A 15379-nucleotide genomic window follows, 5' to 3' on the forward strand; every position below is an offset into this window, starting at 1 on the left:
CAAGCTTATATAGCATTTACTGTAGAAGTACTTAATTCATTTAACATACATCGCAACCCAATGAAGTTGATACTACTGTTATCCCATTTTACGATGAGGAAACGGAGGCTTAAATTGTTGCTCAGATATCATTGCTTCCTAGGGATTCACAAGTCTTAAGAATTCACAAGCAATCCCAGGTTACTGAGAAGCCTAATTCTTTCAGGACTTTGTTTTCATCTCTTGGTGTCTGAGGGCAGCTACATGAAATTAAAGTAAATACTGTATATAGCTCTTACTTAAACAGAGTGCTAAACACTCTGATAAGTTATTTATATTATCTCATGTGTTCTTGACAAGAGCCTTCTGTAATATTATCATGTTATAGTTGAGGAAACTGAGGCTCAGAGAGGTTAAATAACCTGCCTAGTTTACCCAGCTGGTTGGGCACAAATCCAGATCTGTTTAACTTTAGAATATTTGTTAGTGGCTCACTTTCATATATACCCAGAGGGTGGCAAACTCTCTAGAAGACAAAAAGCACTTGTTCATGTTTTCAAATATCCAGATGTTTCCGCAGTTGTGTAGCGAGGATTTGACAGATAAAATATGAGATGTACTTTACATCAGAATACTGTTTGCATTTATTACACTGTCTACAGAAAGATCCATAATGTCTGTATTTTCCCTCTAACTGAGCCACAGCGGGCACATCTCCACCTAATAATTACACAACAGGTTTCACACTATTTTCCTTTTTTTGAAGTGGGAGTGGACTCACTTTATTTTAACTGTGTATGACAGGCCCGACCTGGAGCAAGGCTAGAATTGTTGCTGGTTCTATTTCCAGCCACAGACAGTGATGTGAGCTTCCCAGGAGGCCTGTGTGTGTGTATTTGTTTGTGTCTATGTGACAGTGTATATGTGTGTATATATATGTGTGTGTGCATCTGGGGAGTGTGTATATGTGTGTATGTAGGTGTGAATGTGTATGCACACACATCTATATGTGTGTATGTGATGTGTGTGCATGTGTATGTGTGTGCACATGTTCATGTGTATTATATGCATGTATTTGGTGTGTATGTATATATGTGTATGTATGTATATGTGTATGCATGTGGGATATGTATAGGTGTATGTGGTATGTATATATGTGTATATAGTGAGTGTATATATGTGTGTATGGTGTTTATGTATGTATGTATGTATATATGTGTGTATGGTGTTTATGTACGTATGTATATATGTGTATATGGGGTGTGTGTGTGTATATGTGTGTGTTGTCTACTGAGATCACTTTCTCCTTCTTGCCCACCAGAGACAAAGTAAAATGGACAACCATGTCCCTTACAGGGCCCAGCTCTTACAACTGCCCGAGGGTGTGCTGTGAATTACCTTTCACCTCCTTGTGATCTCTGAGAGACTTTGACAATTGAATAAAAAAAAGTTCATTGTGCAAGTGCTAAAATCAAAAAAGGAAAGAGAGTTTTCAGTGATGGTGATGAAGGAGAAAAGCAAAGATTTTAAGCTGGCATTCAGAGCTGATTTGCAGTGTTTTGTTCCTAAATGTCACCCTTTGGAAAATAAATATTTGCAAAGATAGAATTTCCTCTTTGATAGGTGTGAATGGAATTTTTAGAAAAATAAAACATCTAGGCTTTTTTTCTATTCAGAGGATGAAATGTAGCCCTTCATCCTTCCTTACCCCACTGGTCAGATTTATGGCATTTTTTCCTCTATTTCCTCGATGTAATCATGAATCTCAAGAAAGGTCCCTGGAGGAGGCAAACCCTCCCCAGTGGTAGATTTGCACTGGGGAAGGAGGACAGCAAATATAACTTTCTAGAAGTGGACAGAATATCTATTTTGGCCATGTGTTTCTGATTACTAAAGTAGATTGTTCTCAAGGAGGGCAGTTTTCCCCAACCCCTACCTGGGGGACATTTGTTACTGTCTGGGGACATATTGATTGTCGCGACTGGTGTTGGTGCGGTATTATTGCATCTGGTGGGTAGAGACCTAGGAGGCTGCTAAACATCTTGCCATGCTTGAGGCAGTCCTCCACAACAAATAATTAACTGGCCCAAAATATTGGTAGTGTTATTTGTAGGTAAACAAACAAACAAACAAACAAGCAAACAAAGCCCACTTTAAGTTTATGTAACGTTCATTTGTTTCTTAAAAATACAAGGAAAAAGCATGTAAAGATCTCTCAATGTATATATTTAAAATATACACATCAAGTAGCATTAAGCAGTAGGAACCGTGGAGAGTCAATGTCAGAAGATGCCCTCGATAGGGAACAAGAATTCTTTGGGTTTAAACTTTTCTCTGAGCTTGTTTTCTCATTATGTTTAAAATTAAGAATTTAAACTTCAGCTTGTAAAAATTGCAGATTTCTTTCTTTCTTTCTTTCTTTTTTTTTTTCAGGATCTCATTTTTTTTTGCCCAGGCTGTAGTGTAGTGGCATGATGTCAGCTCACTGCAACCTCCGCCTCCTGGGTTCAAGTGATTCTCATATCTCAGCCTCCTGAGTAGTTGGGACTACAGGCGTGCAGCACCATGCTCAGCTAATTTTTTCTATTTTTAGTAGGGATGGGGTTTCACTGTGTTGGCTAAGCAGGTCTCGAACTCCTGGCCTCAAGTGATCTGCCTGCCTCGGCCTCACAAAGTGCTGGGATTACAGGCGTGAGGTACTGCGCCTGGCCAAAATTGCAGATTTCTGGGCCCCGCCTCCTACCTAATAAATTTTGATATCTTAGTTTGGACCTAAGACCTTCTGATTTTTTTTCTTTTATAGTTAGTTCTTTTTCCATTTAAGAAATCTTTGTCTATCTCAAGGTTATGAAGATGTTACTGAGAGGTCAGTTTCCCCCAATTAATCTATACATTCAAGGCAGTCCCATTCAAAATCCTGGTGTTTTTCTGTGGAAATGGACAGACTGATTCTGAAACGAATATAAAAACACAAAGCTTCAAAAATAGCCAAGAAACCAAAGAACAAAATTGAAGGACTCACCAGATTTCAAGACTTACTCTATAAAAGCAGACTTACTCTATTGACTCAGCATAGAATTGGCACAAGAAGAGAGAAATAGACCAGTGGACTCCAATACAAGGTCCAGAAATAGGGCTGCATGTATATGGTCACTTGAATTACGAGAAAGGCATCACTGCAATTTACCATAGCAAGAATGATTTTTCAATAAACAGTACTGTAGTAATTGGGTATTTATACAGAAAAAAATGAACCTTGACAGTTATCTATACGTAAAAATTAACTCAAGGTTTATTACAAATCAGGGTGTTAAAGGTAAAATTGTGAGACACACAAAATTGCGGAGCCAGCATTTTAACAAGCTCCCTGGGTGATGATTACACGACTAAAATTAAGAACCACTACTCTAATGCCCAGTGTTTTCTCAGGTTACTCTAATTTGTATTGTGTGGTAGGTTTATAAAGACTTTGTCTCGGTCACTTTAATTGCACTGCTCCAAAGAGCTTTGCACACAGCAGGTGTTCTATATGTGCCACTTGGTTGGTGGTGCAGATGAAACCACAGGGAGACTGACAGCGCAGTGTGCCTTGTAGCTCAGTGCTTTGCAGTCGAGACTGAGCAAAATCCCCCAATTTTAGCTAGGAATTGTTTGTCTATTTTTTTTCTCTTTTCTGATGGAAACATCACTGACGACATCTTCCTTGTGCAGATCCATGACCAAGAAGACGGTGAACAGTTTAAATCAGTTTTTCACTGGGACATGAAATCCAAGGATAAGGAAGGTGCACCTAACAGGCAGCCCCTGGCAAATGAGGTGAGAGAAAAGTGATAAGTGGGTTTGGAAAAAGAAAGAATGACATACTATGTCAATTGAATGTATTATTATTATTACTTCTAGAGAAAATCAAGTAGGTTTCCTTTCATCCAGTTTGTAATTCCTACTGTCTATGGAAGACCTCAATCAGCATGTCCTAACATCACCTGAACTCTATCTGCCCCAGACCAGGTTCACTGTCTTCCCCTTCCAGCCACTATATTTCTATCACCCAGGTTTGAAACGAAGACTACCCTTTCTTTCTCCAACACTTACTCAGCTCCACCCCTTTCTCTCCACTCTCCCAGTTCTGATCACATCATTTCCTGCCTGGACCTTTACGAGGCTTCCCAAGATGGCTTCTTTCCCTCCTCTGGGCTGTCCTCTCTCCAGCTTCTCTCCACCCTTCCCGGGTATCCCTGACTTACTCTTCCCACCTCCCCTGTCTGTTGACAGACTCATCATTTCAGAATTCCTTAGCCATTTATTTTATTTACACACATAATATATGCATAAGAATTTGCATTATTCTCACTGTAAAAAAAAAAAAAAAATCCAAACAGTACAAAGGTAACCCTTTATCCACCACCTCCAATTCCAGTTTTCCCTGTAGAAGTACCCGCTTTCATCAACCTTGTGGGTAGCATCCTTCCAGACTTTTCTCTCTTGATTTGCAAATAAAACTATCTATATCTGTCTTTCTAGAGTTTACTTTTGGACATGTTTACTACCATTTATTGAAGGATCTTGAATGAGTTATTTAACCGTTCTTTACTTCAACTTTCTCATCTGTAAGGTGAACTTCAAACACTTCCTAACATAATGATATTGTGATGATCAAAAGATCTTGGAACAGTGGTAGGCACAATAAATATCAGCTAGTATTATTTGTTATTGAAAATTACATACGTATATATGTTATATAAACCAAAAGTATCTGAGACAGGTCTCAATCCATGTAGAAAGTTTATTTTGCCAAGGTTAAGGATACGCCCACGACACAGCCTCAGGAGGTCCTGACAGCCTGTGCCAGAGGTGGTCAGAGTACAGCTTGCTTTTATACATTTTAGGGAGACATGAGACATCAATCAGTACATGTGAGGTGTATATTGGTTCCATCTGGAAAGGCAGGACAACTCGAAGTGGGGGCTTTCAGGTTGTAGGTAGATTTGAAGTTTTCTGATTGGCAGTTGGTTGAAAGAGTTATTAACTAAAGACCTGAAATCAATAGAAAGAAATGTCTGGATTACAATAAGGGATTGTGGAGACCAAAGTTTTATCATGCAGATGAAGCCTCCAAGTAGCAGGTTTCAGAGAGAATAGATTGTAAATATTTCTTATCAGACTTAAAGTCTGTGTTGGTATTAATACTGGTCCGTAGGCTTTTCCTGAATTCCAAAAGGGAGGTGGGTATAATGAGACATGTTTGACCTCCCCCTTCCCATCATGGCCTAAACCAGTTTTGCAGGTTAACTTTGGAATGTCCTTGGCTGAGAGGAGGGGTCTGTTCTGATGGGTAGGGGGCTTAGCATTTTATTTTTCGTTTACAGTATATTAAATGTATACTTTTTTCATGAAACAATATGCATTGTTGTGAAGTAGTTTTCACTCAACAAATATCTTGGAAATATTTCTATATCAGCATCCTTTTAAGCCATCGTGAATGGGTGGATCATAGGTGCACCATTAAAAATGGATGTACAAGGCCGGGTGCTATGGCTCACGCCTGTAATCCCAGAACTTTGGGAGGCCGAGGTGGGTGGATCACCTGAGGTCAGGAGTTCGAGACCAGCCTGGCCAACATGGCAAAACCTCGTCTCTACTAAAAATACAAAAATTAGCCAGACATGGTGGTATGTGCCTGTAATCCCAGCTACTCAGGAGGCTGTGGCAGGAGAATTGCTTGAACCTGGGAGGCAGAGGTTGCAGTAAGCTGAGATAGTGCCACTACACTCCGTCCTGGGTGACAGAGCAAGCCTCTGTCTCAACAACAACAAAAAAAGAATGGATGTACAATACTATACTATCCTATTGATAGACAGGATTACAGGATTATTCAAAAAATTTTTTTCTATTGCAAAGTTGCAATGAACACTCTTGTTCAAGACCTCTTTTGTACACAAATGAGTTTTTTTCTAGACTAGCTAATGAAAAAACAAAGTTGCTAGATCAAAGGGTATGTCCCTTTTAAATTTTAATTGGGGATCAAATTGCATTCTAAAATAGCTGTACATTTTATATTCCCAAAGGCAGTTTGTGAGAATGCCTGTTTCCCCACATTCTAACCAGCACTTGGTATTGTCAGATAAGTGTTTGGACAATCTGCATCTTGTTTCAATTTAGATGTCCCTGATTGCTAGTCAGGTTGAGTGTAATTTCACATATGAATAATCTGTCTTTCCAGATCTCCAAAGGCTAGCTCTACCCAACCTGTCCAACTTGCCCCCCTCCAGCCCACCTGGCTCCCCATCTCTTTCCCTCGGGTCCAGTCAAACCCAGCTCCTCATGGTCCTAAGTACTGAGCCCATCACTGCCTTCATGCTTTTATTCATGGCAGCCCACATTCCTGGAATTTATTCAACAAATAATTATTGAGTCTATGAGTTGCTACATACTGTTCCAAGCTTTTGGGATGCATTAGTGAACCAAACACAAAAATCCCTGCCCTCATGGAACTGACCTTCTAGAGTGGATGCCATTTTTTCTCCCTTGGCCTCTGCTAATTGCCCTCAGCCCTGGAGGTACAGCTCAAATTCTATCTTCCTGCTCCAAATGGGACCCATCTCTTACAGACTGCTTTTTAAAGATTCTTATTGTACTTATCACTCAGACAATACACTTAAACCATAACTGTTTTCTAATTGCTATTTGTTTCATGTTAGTTTTATCTCCCAAGGTGGTAGGTCATGAGTATCTTAAAAGAGAAACTTTGCCTTTCCTTTTTTTTTTTTTTCTTTTCTTTCCATTGTCAGTTGTCAAGTAACAGGTAGTAGGTTTTTGACATTTGTCTGAGTAATGTTGATTAATCTCAGATTACCTGATTGCAGTGATTTCCCCTCCTCCTCACCCAATCCTGATGCAATGGTGTGCAAGAAAATGCTGTTATATTCCAAATTTTCCTGTGACATAGTGGTCTTCAGAAAGTTCAATTATTTAGAAACTTAGGTCATTTTCTAGCCTGAAAGAAATGAACATTTCAGTTAGCTAAGACCCAGGATTTACCAATAGGAGTTTATAATGTTTAAGAATATCTTCTTTTGACAATGTATGTAAGTGTTACTGGGAGTCTGGGACATGTGTTTGTATCCCTTCGTGTGCTTCCTTTGTAGAGAGCCTATTGGACTGGATATAGGGAAGGGAATGCGTGGTGCCCAGGAGCTCTGCCAGACCCCGAAATTGTAAGGATGGTTGAGGCTCGAAAGTCTCTTGGTGAGGTAAGCACCCTAGAAATTGCTTTAGGAATTGGTTTAGCAATTACTTAGCAATTAGTTTGACTGTTCCTTGACTTTTACAATTGTGGTAGACAGAATGATGCTATCATCCCCAAAGACACCCATGTCCTAATCTCTGGAACCAGGAGGGTCAGAGTCAGAGGAAAGGTGATGCAGTGACAGAAGCAGAGGCCAAAGCCATGTAGGGCAGGAACTAGAAATGTGGGGGCCTCTAGAAGCTGGAAAAGGCAGATAAACAGATTATCCTCTAGAACCTCCAGAAGGAATCATCCCTGATGGCCCATTTTAAAGTACTGACCTCCAGAATCGTAAGAGATCTTAGCAGGCTTTCACATAGGGAAGACAATTTTAGCCTGAATTGTGGAAATCCTCAACCATTTGCACAGGTTACACTCTAGGTAACTAGATCCCTCCTAGTTACCTCTAGGTACACTTACCCTTTGAAGAATCTACTTTGGAAAACACTGTTAGTCCTCATGACTTTTCCTTTAGAAAATGGAAAGAAAACGCTAGAAACACAAATGCTAAGGTGTTAAGTCTCATTAGGAAAACTAATCATCAGAGATATTCAAAGTCAGAAGGAAAGAATCAGAGACATTTTACTTCCAATACTGTAGGACTCTTGCTAGCAGACGAGTTACAGGAAAGTCACCCACATATTAATTAATGGCTGTGTTACCTATAGGCCTTAGAGTCAAAGGGCAGCCCTTGAGTTGTGCTAGGTCCCCATATTTTGATATGAACATTGAAGAGGAGCCCCTTTGACATGGGAAATATGAGTTCTTCAGTGCTGATGGTTTTATTCAAATTGCCAATTATAAGCCATATTTAAATTTATTACAGGTGATTGAAATATTTCCGAAGCACTTCATAAATCTAGTTTCATTGGTTTTATTGCAGTTTTCTTAGCTGTCATTCAATATCATCTCAGTTCTCATGCTGACATTGGTTCTGACCAACAGGAATATACAGAAGACTATGAGCAGCCCAGGGGCAAGGGGAGCTTTCCAGCCATGATCACACCTGCTTATCAAAGGGCCAAGAAAGCCAACCAGCTGGCCAGCCAAGTGAGTGTCTGGGTGCTTTTTCACCATTGATTATGCTAATTTTTGTCGTTAAAGAACCCCCATGGTTTAGGGAAAAAACAATAAAAGAGTGCTTTGGGGAGGTAGGTACCACAGGTGTCATATTACAGAGAAAACTGTGTTCTTGCCTTTTCCCTGTCAAGTATTCTCTGTGCGGTGATTGGACCTTATCTATAAAATACAGAGAAGACTGTGTAGTTCACCCAAAGCCTGGACCACATGATTTCTTGAGTTTGCTTTAGCATTGAAGACATTTTTTATTTTTATATTTTTTATTTTTATTTTTTGTGAGAAGGCGTCTTGCTCTGTCGCCAGCTGGAGTGCAGTGGCACAATCTCGGCTCACTGCAACCTCCGCCTCCTGGGTTCAAGTGATTCTCCTGCCTCAGTCTCCTGAGTAGCTGGACTACAGGTGCCCACCACCACACCCAGCTAATTTTTGTATTTTTAGTAGCAATGGGGTTTCACCATGTTGGCCAGGGCAACAATGGTGACCTTGTGATCTACCCGCCTCAGCCTCCCAAAGTGCTGGGATTACAGGTGTGAGCCACCGTGCCCAGCCGAAGACACTAATTTTTAACTGGGTGTCAGGTCCACCGGAAGAGTAGCAAAGTTTATTTGTTAAAAGCTCAGATTTTGGAGCCAGAATGCTGAAATTTGAATCCTGGCTCTATCCCTTAGTGCTAAGTGACCATAGACAAATTACTTAATTTCTCTCTTCCTTGGCTTCTCATTTGTAAAGTGAGAAAAACATTGGTCCTGCCAAATGTGATTGTTGTGGAGATTAAGCAAGTTAATATTTGTTGGAGTGTGGCAATCCCTGGCACACTCCTGGACTTAGCACATTGGCATAGATACTTTTTGAGGAGGAGCCCATGAAACAAGCCACAGAAGACTTGCCACAGGTTTGCGTTGAGTGTAGCCTGATGGTGCAGCTTTAGGAGAGCCACAGGGAGAGGTCATTGCAGAGGCTGTGAGGTGGGTGCACCCTTGACTCTACTGTCTTCCCATCAGGTGGAATATAAGAGAGGGCATGATGAACGCATCTCCAGGTTCTCCACGGTGGCGGATACTCCTGAGCTGCTACGGAGCAAGGCTGTGGCACAGCTTCAAAGTGATGTAAGAAAGGAGGGAGGCCAGTCCATCACTGATGGGCATTTGGGTTGATTCCTTGTCTTTGCTCTTGTGAATAGTGCTGCAGTGAACATACACGTGCATGTATCTGTATAATAGAATGATAAAAAGGAACAAGATCATGTCCTTTGCAAGGACATGGATGGAGCTGGAGGCCATGATCCTCAGCAGACCAATACAAGAATAGAAAACCAAACACCCCATGTTCTCACTTATAAGTGGGAGCTGAGCAATGAGAACACATGGACACAGGGAGGGGAACAACACACACTAGGGCCCATGGTGGGGAGATGGCGGGAGGGAGAGCATCAGGATAAATAGCTAATACGTGCCGGGCTTAATACGTAGGTGATGAGCTGATAGATACAGCAAACCACCATGGCACACATTTACCTATGTAACAAACCTGCACATCCTGCGCATATATTCTGGAACTTAAATTAAATTTAAAAAAGAGAAAGAGAAATGAGGGAGGCCAAGATGCAGTGGTTTGCACGTAAGATCCCTCTTTCTTTCCTTGCTTGGAGGTGGAGGGAGGGAGAATGTAGCAGACATTCTAGTCCTGCATGGGTACACAAGAAGAAATTCCTGAGGTCAAGGATGGTTGGGTTTGATAAGTCAGTTAGCAGAGACCTCGCAAAAACACTTCTTTAAAGAGAAAACTTTAGATTGGATTAACACCAAATTGGATGTATCTGAGTAATCTGAGAGAAATCTCTCTTGCCACTACAAATCAGAGAACATAATTTCTAAATAACTTTTACCACTTGCATTTACATAATCCAGATGTTCCATAGCATAATAAAATCAAGAACTTAGTGTTGTTCTGAATGGGATATTGAAGCAGAAATCCAGCTTCTGCTTAATACGTGGTTTCCTCTTGCCTTAGCCTCGATCTGGGGTTGAGAAGACTCTTGTGTCTCCCAAACATGGCTGACAACTCCTTAGGGGCTGAAGACTTATTCCTCTGCCCAGGCCCAGTGCCTGGCCTGCACCAGGTGCTTAGCAAGCATGTGTTGAATTCCACACTGGGTGTCTCCATGTGCCAGGCACGGTGCTGGGTACTGGGAATAAGAAGGTGAATAAGATGCACATGGCCCATCAAACAGTAAGCCAATTATATGCCATATGAGCTATGACAGGGGTTGGGCAGGATGTCATGGAACCCTTAGCAGAGCATCTCACTAAGATCATCTGATAAACAGTGGGATTGGGGCACGTGATTCACATTTTTTTTTTTTTTTCATTTCAGGTGAGATACACAGAGGACTATGAAGAACAAAGAGGGAAAGGCAGTTTCCCTGCGATGATCACACCCGCCTATCAGATAGCCAAAAGAGCCAATGAGCTGGCAAGTGATGTAAGTTTCCTTGACAATGTGGTCATGTTAGGAAGAAAAAGGAATGTGAACCTGGGCCTGGGGAGTCCAACTTCCTGTCGACTTTTGCATTTACCCTGAAGCCAGGGAGTACTTTTCTTTCATAGTTTTAAGTCAATTTTACCATGACAATGACCCGGCACTTTTATGTCTGAGACATACCTACTCCCTAGAACCAAGCAGAAAAAGAATATTCCATTAAGACATTCACTTTTACTCTTTTGGCTCCTGTGTATGGGAGTCAAATTCACCGAGTTTGTCCTTTGCCTTCAAACAGGTGAGGTACCATCAAAAATATCAAAAAGAAATGAGGGGAATGGCTGGTCCAGCCGTTGGAGCTGAGGGCATGTTGACAAGGGAATGTGCAGACCAGTATGGCCAGGTATGTGATAAAATGATCTCCTGCCCTGCTCTTTTCCATGTTTGGTCCCTTCTAGGCTGTGATACAGCTATGACCATTTAATCAGGGGTGGGGCTGTCGTTTATCTTTACCTTATTTATGAAAGGTAGATTTTCCAAGATAGAAAGTAGTGGACAAACAATTGCATAGGGCTCAACTTGACCCACTTAGGAAAACAGATTGAGGCACTTTCTTTTCTTAAATAAATAAATGACTTATACCAATATGTGGCTTGGCCAAGAAGAAAGCATTCTTATCTGTCCATTGAAGAACAGTCCCAAGGACTAAGATCAGCTAACCTTAGCTGGTCTCTATCATAAGCAACATAGAGATCAAAATGCATCTTGAAAAATATTGAGCATTTCACTGAGTAATGGGGCTCATTTTCTTAGAAAGTGAATTTGTTATCTAGATTGGTAGATAAATCAGTATGTCAGAGAATGCAAACCCTTTTTCCAATTTCACTTCTCAGATGAACTCCTTGACAGGGAGTAAAAAAAAAAAGATTAAGATGATAATCACAAGCTAATTATTCTTTGCACATCCCTCTGTCTTTTCTGGTACTAGCCAGGTTTGTAGGGTAGAAAGGAAGCATTATTGTTCACAGTTGCAAGTGAAGAACATTGGAAGAACATGAGTGTGTATTGGAAGAATACATTCTATGGGTTCAAGTGATTTTTTTTCATAATTGGACAGTTGTTTGAATTATTTGGCAGTAAGTACACGCTCTACAACATATATGATTTAGAAGACCACAATGAATTTGTTTCTGTTCTTTAGAAAAACACATTGCCGTAGTTAGGCATATGCTCATATGAGTCTTAGGATGTGTTTGAAGGTCGGTTGGGACTCCTTTGAAAATGTCTGCCAGAGCAGAAATGCTTGGTTTTGAATTTAAAAGGCCATTTAATCAAATTCTCTAAGTTAATTAAATAGTCTTTTAGTGCTTTAAACCAGTGAAAAATGGTTTTACTCGTTTTGTATTTTAAATATATTGTTTGGAAAGCTCAGGACAACTTTTAAAAATCAGCTTTTAAAAAAATATCTGGCTTCTATATTTGGCAAAAAATATTTTGTCCTGTATTTGGTCAATCCTATCTACCAGTAGCTATAAGACACATGTATCATTTCATATGTGTACCTAGACATGACTGTAGGTACAGATGGAATGTAACTTTTTAGTATCATAGCTGGTTCTTGATTAGTAGGACGCTTTGATTGAAGTTTTCAGTCCTGAAAATAACAAATGCAAGAATCAAAATGGGTGTTGCTTGATAGCACTGTCAGCAGCTGTTGAGAGGACTCAGTCTAGTATGGCATTTCACTGTTGTGATTTAGCATGACTCGCCAGGGCATGAGGAGGAGGGAGCAAGAGAGAAGCCAGCAGGCAGATAACTATAAATATCTGTAGTGCCTTAAATGCCAACCAATTCATTCTTCTTTTTAACAAGTAACTAGACTTGTTAAAAGGATTATACCATGTAATCAACAGGATTAGGTGTCTTGAAAAAAGATTAACACTTACAACATACATATATACATATACGTACACACACACACACACACACACACACACACACACAGAGAGAGAGAGAGACAGAGCGAGAAACTGGAGTAAAGTTACAAACACAGAACTATAGAGCAGAATGGGCAAAGCCATAGAGCATATTACCAAAGAATTTGAGAACCTTTAAAAAAAAACGTATTACTTATTATATTTGGCCAGAATATTCTGGCAGCCAGGCAAAACGGAGAACTCAGGCTAAATGGTTTTCATTGTTGGATAACGGGGAGCCTGGATTTTCTAATCTGACCCAACTATTTTATTTTAGAAAATGTGTGTGCCACAGTCCAAGCCCTGGTGCTGGAGCTGGGCAGGCCCCTGGCTTGGAGGAGGCCACAGAGAGATGGAGTCATGAGCCTAAGGGGGGAACCATATGGGCTGTTCCAGATTTGTGCGAAAAGTACAGTGAAAACACAGAGGACTCTGCCTTGGGCAGGTCCAGGGGTGAGGGAGGACTGAGGGACTTCTACGAGGAGAAGGTTGTCTCTAAGCTGGGTCTTAAAGTACATCTGGCTGCCAGGGAGGGATTATCCGTCATGTGATGACAGCGTCATGAAAGAGAAGGTTTTCCTTTCTGGGAGTAGATGGTTGGTGTGGGGAAGAAAAAAGAAAGGATTAAGACAAAGATTGTAATCCTTAGTCTGAAATATACAGTTAGTCCCATTTCAGATAATCTTATGGTAATTCGAAGTTTTTCCTCCCAAATTACAAAAATTATATAATACTCCTTTTCTGGTTACATGACACATACCACTGGGGGAGGCAGTACCACTGGGGGAGACAGTACCACCCACTGGGGGAGACAGTACCACCCACTGGGGGAGACAGTACCACTCGGGGAGACAGTACCACTGGAGGAGACAGTACTACTGGGGGATACAGTACCACTGGGGGAGACGGTACCACTAGGGGAGACAGTAGCACCAGGGGAGGCAGTACTACCGGGGGAGACAGTACCACTGGGGGAGACAGTACCACCGAGGGAGACAGTACCGCCGGGGGATGCAGTACCGCCGAGGGAGACAGTACCACCGGGGGAGACAGTACCACCGGGGGAGACAGTACCACTGGGGGAGACAGTACCGCCACGGGATGCAGTACCACAGTACCACCAGGGGAGACAGTACCACCGGGGGAGATAGTACCACCAGGGGAGACAGTACCACTGGGGGAGACAGTACCACCGGGGGAGACAGTACTGCCAGGGGATGCAGTACCACCGAGGGAGACAGTACCACCGGGGGAGACAGTACCACCGGCGGAGGTCTCTACATAGATCTGCCACTGGGCATGAGTAAGGTAGTGTTTGAGACCTGCTGGAAGACAAAGGACTTCCCTGGTTGTCAGTTAAAAAATGAATATTCCATAACATGTAGGCCTGGGAGAGTGGTAGAGTGTCTGATTTATCCAGTGGAAATAATGATGATCATCATTATATCAGTTGCCATTATTTAGTGCTGACTGTGTGCTGGGTACCAGTAAGTGGTCCTGACTCCAGGGTCTGCCATCTTAAAAGGAATGTTTAAACCACCACATGGACATCACTGGAACCCAAGGTGGATGAACCTCTGTGATAATAGGCTCTGTGAGTGGCCATTGCTGAACCCCGCACATCTGGGGAGGAAAGCATTACTCACTGAAGTTTTTGACCCACCCAGCAGGGTTACCTGGAGGAGTACGAGGAGCACAGGGGAAAGGGCAGCTTCCCGGCTATGATCACTCCAGCATATCAGAATGCCAAGAAAGCCCACGAACTCGCTAGTGACGTAAGTACCATGTAGCTGTGACCGCAGAGCCACAGAGGCAGAGAAGTGAGACTTTGAAGGCTGTGCTTACTGAAACCTCCACACAGATACATTTATTACAGCTGAGCCAAAGTAGAATGTTAGCCCTCAACTCCCATCCAAATTTATGAAGATTGCTTTGGCCCCATTTGTCTGCTTCCAAGGAGATGCACATGGACAACAAGTATAGCTCGCTTGAGACCATTTGAAGCAAGTACAGAGGCTGGCCAGCCAGAGTGGGGTATTAGGAGAGTTTTGCCAAATGGTCCAATTAGAAATTGAGTAATTTAGGGGAAGAATTGATTAAAATAAGTCATATGATTATCAAACTGGGTGTAACCCGGTGATGAAATGATTTTTATTGGCAGAATGTTAGCCTGCTGGCAGTCCTTGAAAGGCAGGCTATAATTAAACTTGGAAAAGTGACATGCTCACTGCAGATCTTAACATGCCAACTGTAACTTGGTCTCATCAGAACCTAGCATTCATTTCACACCCCTTACCATTTTCTTTTTCTTTCCTTTTCCTTCACTCTCTTTCCTTTCCTTTACCAAAGAACTATTCACCTATTACCCATTGACCCATAACAGCACCATCTTTCCCTGAGGAAGGAAGTTAAAAGACATTACTCTGCCCCTCATTAGCAGGGAAATGATGTTTAAACCAAGGGCAGAATGGGTTTGGACTGACAACTTTTGTTATGATTATTTTAAGACTTTATTTTTTTTTTTCCATGCAGAATTAGAGTATAAAGTGTAAAAAGTGTGAAAAGGGCCAGGAAAATTTTA

General features: G+C 41.5%; 1 protein-coding gene across 3 annotated transcripts in view; it reads left to right on the forward strand.

Moving 5' to 3' along the window:
- Nucleotides 1–15379, forward strand: part of NRAP (nebulin-related anchoring protein) — a 78295-nt gene that overhangs the window by 2757 nt on the left and 60159 nt on the right. For all 3 annotated transcript variants that reach the window (XM_011967515.1, XM_011967517.1, XM_011967514.1), the window contains exons 4-10: nt 3691–3795; nt 7125–7229; nt 8210–8314; nt 9346–9450; nt 10718–10825; nt 11121–11225; nt 14469–14573. In XM_011967515.1, the coding sequence (XP_011822905.1) occupies nt 3691–3795; nt 7125–7229; nt 8210–8314; nt 9346–9450; nt 10718–10825; nt 11121–11225; nt 14469–14573 (738 nt within the window). The remainder of the gene's footprint in view (nt 1–3690; nt 3796–7124; nt 7230–8209; nt 8315–9345; nt 9451–10717; nt 10826–11120; nt 11226–14468; nt 14574–15379) is intronic.

The sequence above is a fragment of the Mandrillus leucophaeus genome, unplaced genomic scaffold (genome assembly GCF_000951045.1).
Source record: "Mandrillus leucophaeus isolate KB7577 unplaced genomic scaffold, Mleu.le_1.0 Scaffold80, whole genome shotgun sequence".
NCBI lineage: Eukaryota > Metazoa > Chordata > Mammalia > Primates > Cercopithecidae > Mandrillus > Mandrillus leucophaeus.